General features: G+C 40.0%; 1 protein-coding gene across 1 annotated transcript in view; it reads right to left on the bottom strand.

Moving 5' to 3' along the window:
* Window positions 1-2,542: 2,542 nt before the first annotated feature.
* The window catches only part of LOC109934285 (electroneutral sodium bicarbonate exchanger 1-like), a 216,776-nt gene continuing 207,857 nt past the window's right edge, over window positions 2,543-11,461 (bottom strand). The window contains exons 19-20 of the mRNA XM_048618849.1: window positions 7,270-7,404; window positions 2,543-3,233 (exon numbers count right to left, since the gene is read on the bottom strand). Coding sequence (XP_048474806.1) covers window positions 3,150-3,233; window positions 7,270-7,404 — 219 coding nt within the window. The 3' untranslated portion in view covers window positions 2,543-3,149. The remainder of the gene's footprint in view (window positions 3,234-7,269; window positions 7,405-11,461) is intronic.

Raw genomic sequence — 11,461 nt, 5'->3', positions numbered from 1 at the left:
GGTGCGCATTTTTCTTGGGTTGTGATTCGGATTTTCCTGTTCAGCTTTAGTAAGCCTCCTCCTGGTCTTCATAAGCTTTGAAACACATATTTTATTCCTAATTCTAGCTGACTTAAACTTGTACAGGAGGTTTTGCCAACTGTGATGGGCTACTGCTGCAGGAGCTGACTGGATCTGTGCTCCTTTCTAGAAAGCTGTTGTACACTTTAAAGCAGCACTCACTTTTTCAGTTGAATCTTTTTACTCTCTTAGTTTTGCATGGCTTTGGATTCTTGCACTGCTGATAATTTCTTCAGCAGCACTCACTTTTTCAGTTGAATTTTTTTACTCTCTTAGCTTTGCATGGCTTTGGATTCTTGCACTGCTGATAATTTCTTCAGTCTCGAAGCAGGTCACACTAGATAAGAGATGTGAGTAGCAGGCACCTGGTTCTGCTAGGATCTTCTTTGGGTAGATATGTTGTCACCAACCTTTGTAATACTAGCCTATGAAGATAACTCATATTAAGCAGTGAAGGATGATAAGTTGTCAGCAGAAGAAGCACATACTTGAGTAACAATTGAATTGAATTAGCTTTATTGTCACACATGCTCAGATGAGTACAGTGAAAAATTTACAAGTCGCCACTTATGGTGCCATCTTAGGTACAAAGGTACTTAGGTACAGATTCTTCAGTCCAAGTTCTTAGGGGAAAAAAATTAGAAAAAAGAGAAATAAGAAGTTCAGAACAACAGTCCTTCCAACCCAATCCACGCTGGTACCTAGCTTCCAGTCTGTGCCGGGCTTCACCTCGAGGTTCTTGAGGCCAGGGGACCATTCTGGAATCACCTTGCGACTGGAAGTCCACGGTGGCTGAAAGACTGCCATGGGCCACTGAAGGACCACCATGCCAGCCAAGAGACTGCCACATACTGCCGAAAGACCTCCATGCTGGGCCACTGATAGATCGCTACGCTGGGCTGGGAGGTCAGGACACCGGGAACACCAGGTCGGGAGTCTGAGTCCAAGAGTTTGAGGCCAGGTGTCCCAGGCTGAGGGTCCGAGCCCATGCTGAGGCAGGGAGTTCGAGGCAGAGAAGAAACAAGAAAGAAGAGAAGAGAAAAAAAAAGACACAAGAAAGGAAAGAAACAGATGGAGTGGATGAGTTCTGGCTGAAGCATCCTATCTCTGCTGCCATTTGGACTTGGTTGAGAACAAGAATTAGTCCAGAAGCACAGAAGGTCCCAAGGGCACAGAATGTACTCCGGGTGAGGTATTTCAATGTCCATCACCAAGAATAGCTCGGTAGCACTGTTACTGATTGAGCTAGGTGAGTCTTAAAGGATATAGTTGCTAGTCTAAGTCTGTGGCATGTAATGAGGGGTCCAACCAGAGGGAAAAATCTACTTGAATTCAATGTCACTAATCTATCTGTCACAGATGTATTTGTTCATGATAGTATCAGTAGGTGTGGCCACTGCACAGTTCTTGTGGAGATGAAGTCCCGTTGTCACATTGAGGATACCCTTCATCATGTTGTGTGGCATATCATCATATTCATTGGGACAGACTTCAAACAAATCTAGCAACTCAGAACTTGGAATCTGTGAAGGACTGTGGACCATCAGCAGCAGCAGAATCGTATTGAGCCACAATCTGTACCCTCATGACTCAGCATATGATGATGTTATCACTAGGCAGGTCAGATTTCACACAAGAACCTGGCTCAATAGATGATATTTTGATTTGTTTTGGGTTTAACAAAATGGTCTGTCACTGAAACATAAGAATACATGCTGCAGATTTTGCTATCAATAAAATGGAAGTGAAGATATGAAGAAATAAAAACAAAATAATCCAAACTATCAACTTATAATACAATTTCAAAGATGTTTAAACATATGTAAAGTATAATCTCATTAATCTCCAAATACTCCTTTATAAATGGAAAAGAAACAAACAGCATTTGTTTACTACCCAAAACACCACTTGTACAATACTCACACCAATGTCTCCGCATCGAACACCTCGGTAGGTCTAAGTCACGTGTCACTTCAACTTTTAGACTTGAACTGCAAATAGCTTCTTCCTGTAGCTATCATACACCTGCTTAAATGTGCTCAGCTTTAAGTAACTCTTTAGGATTTTATTCCAATATTTCTGGTCTGGACTAACGTTAAGGTAACCTGGTTCACTCTACAAAGAATTTTGGGGAGGTTCAGCAGAATTTGACCAATGTGTTATAGATAAAATAAAAAAAGGAGTTTAAGATTAGTAGTCAGTCTTCAGGGAACTTTAAAAATATAGGACTAAATATTGTCATGGACCACCTGAGGTAGTGTGTTGGCAAAAGCAGTACCATTACTCCCAGAGCTGTGACAAATGTTAAGATTTAATGATGCTATCACAAATCCCAACTGACCTTGGACATACTGCTACTCAGGATAAAAGCAAACCATACCTGCTTCCTTCAAATGAAAGTAAAAGAGAACTTATTTATTGTAACACTTTTAACTTTAACAAGAATAGGATTTCTAATTTATGTAACTCAAACTTTGCCCCTTTAAAATTTCCACAAACAGATGCACAAAGAAAAGCAAACACAAATATTATTACAGGAGGGGGAAAATGTCAGAGAAACACAGATCTTTATCACCAGTCCAAAATCATAGAAACCGATGAGTTGGTTGCATAATCCTTCTCCTTTCTTCAATAATGCCTTGTTATTTGCACAGCAATGATCAGTCTTTCGTTCATTGATTGCTTGGTCAGACCTGGGGTCTTTCTTAATGTCTTTGGGTTTTAGAATGATCTTTTTCAGCAACTCTGAATGTAGTTTATTCTTGCTCTTTTAATGAAGAGTTGGAGAAGGCAATTTTTCAGAGTAAGGGAACAGAAAGAGAGAGGAGTGTTGATCCTGGAAGCCTCTGGAACTTGTTGTCTTTTATTTTCATTCTTCATCACAGGATCTAGGTTAAGTCAGTCCAATCAGAAGGTTGAAACTAAGCTGAGCTCTCCTGAAACTGTAACAATTGGTGCCAATTGGAAAGCCAATCATAAGACTGTCGCTAGGCAGAGTTGTCCTTATGCAGTGGCACTGCTTTGTCTGAGCACAATGTTCCCAAAAAGTAACTTTGGTGCATATGCATCAGTTAAACCCACACGCTTTCTCAAGCTGCAAATAACTTTTTGTACTTTTTCTTTTTTAAAGGAGTGTACATTGTTTTCAGGCCACAGTCCAAAAAAAATGCGATCTATAGCAATATCAAGCAGAGTAAGTCAGGCATGTTCTTGGTTTGGATCAACAATCTTATTTGAAATTTGCCAATTGCAACCCAATAAATAGCCTTAGCCAGATCCTCTCAAAAAGAGAATCCTGCATCCAAGGTAGAAACAAAACAGACCAATTAAAATATCTTATTGGTCAGTTAAACTGGCTTCATATTCAGACAAGTACCAGTTTGGGAATGAGTACCAAGTTAAAACATGCTATAGTTGAGATTCCGAGAACAAATAAAATAATAAAGAAATTAATAAAGTTTCCAGCCTTAGGTGATCCAGAAGATATGAAGTAAGTCATTTTTAGTTATGCTTCACATACAACCTTCCAGATAGATAGTCTACTACCACAGGATTCATTATATTTTTGGTGGGATAGAAGAAAAACTTTTGCCCATTGGACTGGGAAGCTGACATGTTAAAAAGATTAGTTGCAGAAAAAATGTTAAGGATCGATTAACCTTGCTAGTGTGAAGAAAATATAAGTAAGAAAAGAGATTTCTAAAATAAAATGGGTTGATGAAAGTCAGTAACTGTTAGGCTGTTTTACAAACAGAAATTACTGCCGTGAGAAGTTAAATGTCTTTGAAGAAGGATATCTTGTATTATGAGAACATGGAAACCTACTTTATAAGAATTTGGACAACAAATTTTGTCTTTATTTCTGTACGTGAAGAAAATGTTAAAGATCGGTAATATGGGATCTATTAACGGTCAGTTGTATTATATTGTGCGACATGGAGCAAAAAGCACACTTTTATTTCTTTGAATGGTTTTGGAAAGACTGTTATCAAAAGTTTAATTGAAAGAGTTAATATCTTTTAATATTGGAGCAATCAAATTGTTAAGTTTGTTAACATACTTGTTTAAGGAAAAGAGAAACAGGCGGTGGGTATTGATTATCTGAACACATATAAATACGAGTATCATTGACCAGAAACTGAATGGACTAGCCATATATATATACTATGGCTACAAGAGCAGGACAGAGGCTAGGAATCCTGCAGCAAGTAACTCCCCTCCTGACTCCCCAAGGCCTGTCCACCATTGAAAAGGTACAAGTCAGGAGTGTGATGGAATACTTCCCAATTGCCTAGGTGGATGCAGCTTCAACAACATTTTAAAACCATGATACCATCCAGGACAAAACAGCACTCTTGATTGGCACCACATCTAGAAACATTCACTGCCTCCACCATCCTTACTTGAATCCCCTGTGAAGTCTTAAATGTAACAGTGTCAACATGATGCATAACTTCATGGCCACACAAGATTGGCCATGGATCATGTCTGTGTTGAGCATCCTGAAAACAAAATGACCTGGGTGAATACAGGGCAATCGGTCCTCCTGGTACCATTGCCCCTCATCCTAAAACATCTCAACTCTTTCCCTCGCCTCTGTATCCAAAAATTCTGGTGTGAACGAATTAGTCAGTGATGTTTTGGGCATGGAGCTGCACAGCAAACAGGAAGCCAATGCATTAGGATCACCAAAGATTAATGACCCCATAGGTCTGTGTTCTGGATAGTACATAGTTCAGTGTACTGTTTTTGCCCTTTAAAAGCCCCATCATTGGTAGTCTTGCAGCCCACTCCCTCACAGCTTGAGACACTTACTGCACCCATTCTGGGTGTGGTCACAGCCATTTTCTTCCCCACTGCATACATTTGAATTCCAACATGGTGGAAGGTGACAGTGAGCACCAGCAGCTTCCAGCCTCCGCCTCTACACATCTGTGAGCCCCCCCGAACATCCAGATCTCCTCCTTAGCCCATCGGATTCGCTCCCTCCAGGTCTGTGCCCAATCCATCCACATGAACCTGCACCTGCCCACCTTTACTCTCCTCCAGTCCCTGGCGTATGAGGTGACCATGCCAGGAAACGTCATACACTTTGCCCTACTTGAAGCCAGGGTGCTCCTGACCATGGATGAATCCCCCTCCTGCATGACCCCATTCTCATCCAGCTATACCAAAACCCCTCCTTGGCAGATACTATTGCCTCCTTCACAACTGTCATCTCCCTTGCCCCCAGCCTGCAGCCCCCAAGAATAGGTTGCCGAGTCTTCCACTTGTGACAGCATCCTACTTCACCCTTCCCCCAGCTCCACTCCTCCCCTTCCTTAGTTTTTATGGATGGGCCCATGAACTGACCGTAGCCCACCCTTTACCCTTACCAGACCTTAAGCTGGTTAAGCAACCTTACCAGACAGCCCCAGACAAGGATTGCTCAGACCTCTGACTGGTGCCTGCACTTTTCCCTGACCATGTTAGCCCTAAATCCCTGAATTGGTCACTATGGAGCCACAAGACTGATACGAGCATATACCTGCACTGCAGAGGTATGAACCCTCTGATTGAGAGCACCCTAACTGGATGCCTGACAATTCCCTGGACTGGTATCAGAGGCTGTCCTTGACTCACTGTGCCTGAAGCCCCTGACTGATCGATGTCTCCATGGACTTGGTGATGACTCATCCCCTGAGACTTGAGACATGGTTACTTGCTTGCTACACATGCAGTGTGTTTGCCATATAAGCTGCTGGCACATGTTTCAGCTATGAAATTGAGTAGCAAGATGTCTGTCCCCTCAACTGAAGACTGCTGACCAGCAAGGCATGCTGTCTGGTTGTGTGACTGCACTAATTGGCACAGCAAGGCAAGGCATGGATGGCGCAAGAAGCAGGTAGGCACTGAGTGAGTGCTAAGAGAACATGCAAGCAGTCGAGCTCAATCCATGAGCTGTGTTTCTGTTGGAGACCATAAAGTATCCTTTCAGCAGCCTTTTAATGCCAGTTGCTGGTGCACCCTACAATGCAAGTCTATGTTCCTTAAGTAGCTTGGAAGTGGATTGGAGAAGTGCCATAATGGCCGTGAGGGGTCGGCAGATGTCAGATCCATGAATGAAGGGTGCGTGCAGCTAGTGCCCATGGATCATGCCGTGAGGTGCTATTTGGTCCCGAGCAACATGGAGACAATTCGTTGCCAGTGGCAAGCTGAAGTCACCAAGCTTGTTTGGTGTGTTTGGTAAGATAGGAAGCTGAATATTAAAGAGGCGAGTTGTAGTTTTAAGGCATTTAACAAGCTATATTCCCTCTTAATTAGCAACTTGCCACTGCCTAGTGAGAAACATGCCTCACTGCTTGGCAGAAGCATAAAAGTTGGAGCAAGATGCTCCCAATATGGAGACAGGCCTCGCCAGACTTCTCATTTGATTTTGCCACAAATCTCACCATGCAAACATCTGAGTGATGTGGGCTAAGATTCCGCCCAAGGCTACCCATTAGATGGAAAAAACAATGGAGTTTAATCCAGGAAATAAGAATAAATTTGACAAAAATAGCATAATGATGATTTGTATCAAGTTACCTGTAACAGATTTGGTAAATTATTAATTTAGCATATTATTATGCAAATGCATATTTTTTGCAATGTAACTGTACAGTTGAAAAGGTTATCAAAAAATGAAACTTTTTTTTACACTAATTGAACATCAACAGCCAACTAAGTGAAGGGAAAGGCAGTCTAGGGGAGTACTTATGCAATTTACATACCAGTAACCATCCTGCTTGTGCGGCACAAATTAGTTTGCAAGAGGCACTTAATATGCGAAAAAGAATGCAGTTTTCACAAATCTAGCAGTGAAACAAAGTTGTTTAGAATATATAGTAGAAAACTAAAATGCCAAGACTGTCCTACAAACTCTTAAATTGCATGTAGGAGTGCCAAATTAGCCTGTTTGGAGTTGGGAAACAGTGTATTAAGTAAAAGTACATTAGGTGCTGGAAATGTTCTTCATGGCTTGAAAACATTTGCCCCCAAGCAAAATCTGTAGTTAAAAGCTTTTACTAAAACATCAAAATAAATTTCTCATGTGTATATGTATTAGTTTCTTCAGAGATGGGGAGCACATTGAAGGATTTGAAATACTGACTTTCTCTCCCCTTTAATAGCCATCTAGTTCTGCATATTCATTCCCTATTGTAGTCCATTATGATAATCAAATCTTACCCCATCCTCCTTGACTTTTTTGGCATCGTCCAGTTTTTTCTTCTTACTTTCAGGCATTAGATCATCAAGCCAGCTTAGCTCACGCTTCAGAAAGCAAAGGTCCATCAATTTTCTAACAAAAACTAGAGCTAATACCTGCAATATAGCATCAGAGATCAGAGTAAGAAATATTGAGGGCATGCACATAGCAGTTGAAAAAGGTTCATTGTTAACGACTAAATTTAATATGTATACTAAAACAAAAACACTCAGGAATTTACACATTTCTTTCGCACACTACAGACTTTTGCTTTTGCCATTTTTCCTCAGTTGTGAAAAGGAGGAATGCAGTTTACTGCTTTGCTACATAATGCTATATATAGGAGACATATATAATGGGTATCACAATCCTTGTTACATTATCTGTTGCTCAACCAGATCAGACATTCCAGCACACACAAAATCTAGTTACCACAGAAGACTAATGTTAATATTTACATTAGCATTTTTCATCAATAAAATTCATAAATACCAGTAACAATAAACAATAAATAGTATTAAAATTCAACATTAGCATATACTAGAAATATTTGAAGTTCAAAGACCTAATGACATAAGGGCCTAGAAATTCTTCATTTTTAACTAAAATACGTTTTTCTTGTAATTCCCTTGCATTTTTAGAACAAATGTACAGAAATACAAATTCTGAAAGTATTTATGGGTGTTTGTTCAATGCCATATGCAACGATCAACCATCCTGCTTGTGCGGCACAAATTAGTTTGCAAGAGGCACTTAATATGCGAAAAAGAATGCAGTTTTCACAAATCTAGCAGTGAAACAAAGTTGTTTAGAGTATATAGTAGAAAACTAAAATGCCAAGCCTGTCCTACAAACTCTTAAATTGCATGTAGGAGTGCCAAATTAGCCTGTTCGGAGTTGGGAAACAGTGTATTAAGTAAAAGTACATTAGGTGCAGGAAGGTATCGCAGGAATGAAGTGTTGTGCGTCCCTCATACTTGGATTGAAGTGAAGCTGTGAAGCCTTAAGTGAAAGGTAAACAATTATTTTTAACATGAAATTCGAAACAAAGTTGCAGTTATGAGGAAATATATACAAGATCAGCAACATTCAGAAGACTCAATATAGAAACAGAAATAAGCCATTCAGCCCTGAGCTTGTTCTACCATTCAATTAGATCATGACTGATCTATGACCTAATTCCACATATCTGCCTTTGCCCCATTTTCCTTAATACCTTTGGATGATAAAAATCTATCAATCTCAGATATAAAACTTACAACTGATCAAGCATCATTTGTTGTTTGTGGAAGAGAGTTCCAAACTTCTTCTACCATTTCTGTGTTGGGGTATTTACTAAGGTGTTTATTAATTTCACTCCTGAAAGATCAGACTCTAATTTTCAAACTGTGCCACCTAGTTCTGGACTCCCTTATTTACCCTGTTCAGTCATAAAAACTTCAATCAATTGACCCCTTTATCCTTTAAATTCCAGACAATACAGCCATAGTTTGTGTAATCTCTGAGAATATAACTCTGGGAATCCAGGTATCATTCTAGGAATTCCACATCGCACTCTCTTCCAAGGGTCAGCACGGACTACTTGAACCAAAGGGTCTGTTTCCAAGCTGTATAACTCTGTGACTCTATGACAGTGTATCCTCCCTAATGCGTGGTACCTAGAACTGCTCACAAGATTTTAGATATGGTCTTACCAGAGATTTGATAGGGCACAACATACTTTTACCCCCTAAGTGTACTCTAGGCCTCTAGCTCAAAAGGCCAGCATTCCTTTAGTTTTTAAAAATTATTTTCCGTAGTGTTCACGGAATCCTTAGCATTCTGTAAAGACATGAAAAGGATGGGCTTCTTGGTTGGGCAAAGAATTCAGTATAATAATGGACATCTTGTGTTAAAGTGGAATCATTATCATCCACCCCTGAAAAAGGTTCTGGAAAGATTAAGTTTGGAAGGGCTCCAGTTGAAATAGGTAGTGGAGAGAAACTCCCAAGGGTGGATCCATATTCCCTGAGGTAGTTTGAGGACACTTTAATAAGAAACGAGGCAACAAGAAAGAATATGCAGCTATCCTGTTCGATTGGTACTTGTTACTTAATGATCGTATGATTTTGCTGCATGACTAATGTGTTCTATATCTACTCTTATTCTCTGATTAAGCTCTATAAATTCATTATAATGGTTGCTGTCAACCCTGCATAAATTGGATACCTACAATAAGTGATCCAAAGATACAAATGGTAGAGAACATTATCAATGGTCTTGAGGAGCAGACACAGGGTGGGTCTTAGAGCATAGGTGAGCAAAGGGTAATGTTAATGGCTAAAGAAGGGAAGCCTGATATAAGCTGAAGGTCCAGCATGTTGAAGGAACCTGCTGCTTTCATTTATGATTCACAACTGAGGACACCATCTTTCAAATGAAGGGTGGTCTGTTGGTATTAATGTGTACAGCATTCACTGTAATCCTTGCACAGTCTGGTTAAAGTATGAAAATGTTAAGTTAGATTCTGATAATAAAATAATGAGTGCTATGACAGAAGAAGGTGTGACACAACCAGTGGCTACTTGGGGAACTTCAAAGGAGACCGCTGGCACTCATGATAAAACCAAGAGACCATGAGATGTAGTAACAGAGGTAGTAATTCTGCTGTGCCATTCAAAGAAATTATGGCTGATTTGATAATCATTTGATAATCCTCAAATCCACTTTCCTGCCTTTTCGTGTACTGTTTAAACACTGTCTACCTCAGTCTCGAACATAGTTAATGACCCAGCCTCGACAGCCCTCGCCATAAAGAATTTTACAGATTCACTACCTTCTGAGAGAAGAAATTCTTCCTCATCTCTATCTTAAACGAACAACTCTTCATTTTGAGATTATGTCTGGGTACTACACTTTACGAAGGATATTCTTCTTTGAGACTCTTCCACAAGGTGAAACAACCTCTCTTCATCAACCCTGTCAAGACCCCTCAGAATCTTTCACGTTTCAATAAAGTCTCCTGTCATTCTTCTAAACTCCAATGAATGCAGGCTCAACCTATTCAAACTCCCCTCCCAAAAAATTCCTCTATACCCAGGATCAGCTAGTGAACCTTCTCTGGACTGCCTCCAATCCTAGTACATGTTTCCTTCGTTAAGGGGGCTAAAACTGTTCACAGTATTCAAGGTGAAAGCTAAGTAGTGCTTTGTATATTTTTAGCATGATTTCCCTATTTTCATATCCCATTCCCTTTGAAATAAAAGCTTTCCCCATCACCTGCTAAACTTGTATGCTATCTTTTTGTGATTTATGCACAAGGATTCCCAAATCTCTCCATGTTGCAGCTTTCTGCAATCTTTCTCCATTTAAGTAATATTTAGCTTCTGTATTCTTCCTGCCAAAGCATATAATCTCACACTTCCCCAAATTACACTCCATCTGCCAAGATTTTGCCCACTTATTTAATCTTTCAACATCCCTCTGTAGATATTGTCATCCTCACCACTCTCCTTCTCGCCTATTTTTGTGTCAGCTACAAACTTCGCTATAATATATTTCACTTTCTTGATCCGAGTCATTAATATGTTATAAATAATTGTGGTTTCATTGATCCCTGCGGCACTCCAACAATTCTGAAATTGCCCCCCACTCCTGTCTTATCCCAACTTTCTGCCTTGTATTAGTTAGCTAGTCTTCCATCCATGCTAATATACTACCCATAATACCTTGGGCTTTTATTTTGTAAGTAGCCTTACAGTTATACCTTATCAAACGCCTTTTGGAAATCCAAATATACTGTATCTGTTGGTTCCCCTTTATTTATCCTGCTTGTTACTGCCTTAAAGAATTTTGGTTAAATTGGTTAGGCATAACTTTCCCTTCAGGAAGCTACGCTGACTCTGCTTGATAGTATTATGTATTCCTAAATGTTCTGCTTTTACATTGTTTAAAGTAGACTAATATATTTCCAATGACAGATTTTAAGCTAAGTGGACATTTTTGGCTCTTTCTTTTTGAATAAAGGTGTCACATTCGCATTTTCCAGTTATCTGGAGCTTTTCCTGAATCTAGGGATACTTGGAAGATTACTGCTGGGGCATCCACTATCTCTGCAGCTACTTCTGAGGATGCAACCCATCAGGTCCAGGGACTATTGACCTTTAGCCCCATTTGTTTCCCTAATGCTTTTTG

This window comes from Rhincodon typus, chromosome 41 (assembly GCF_021869965.1).
Source record: "Rhincodon typus isolate 14 chromosome 41, sRhiTyp1.1, whole genome shotgun sequence".
NCBI classification, from domain to species: Eukaryota; Metazoa; Chordata; class Chondrichthyes; order Orectolobiformes; family Rhincodontidae; genus Rhincodon; species Rhincodon typus.
The sequence above is the reverse complement of the archived record's forward strand: the minus strand, read 5'-3'. Positions and strand labels throughout refer to the sequence as shown.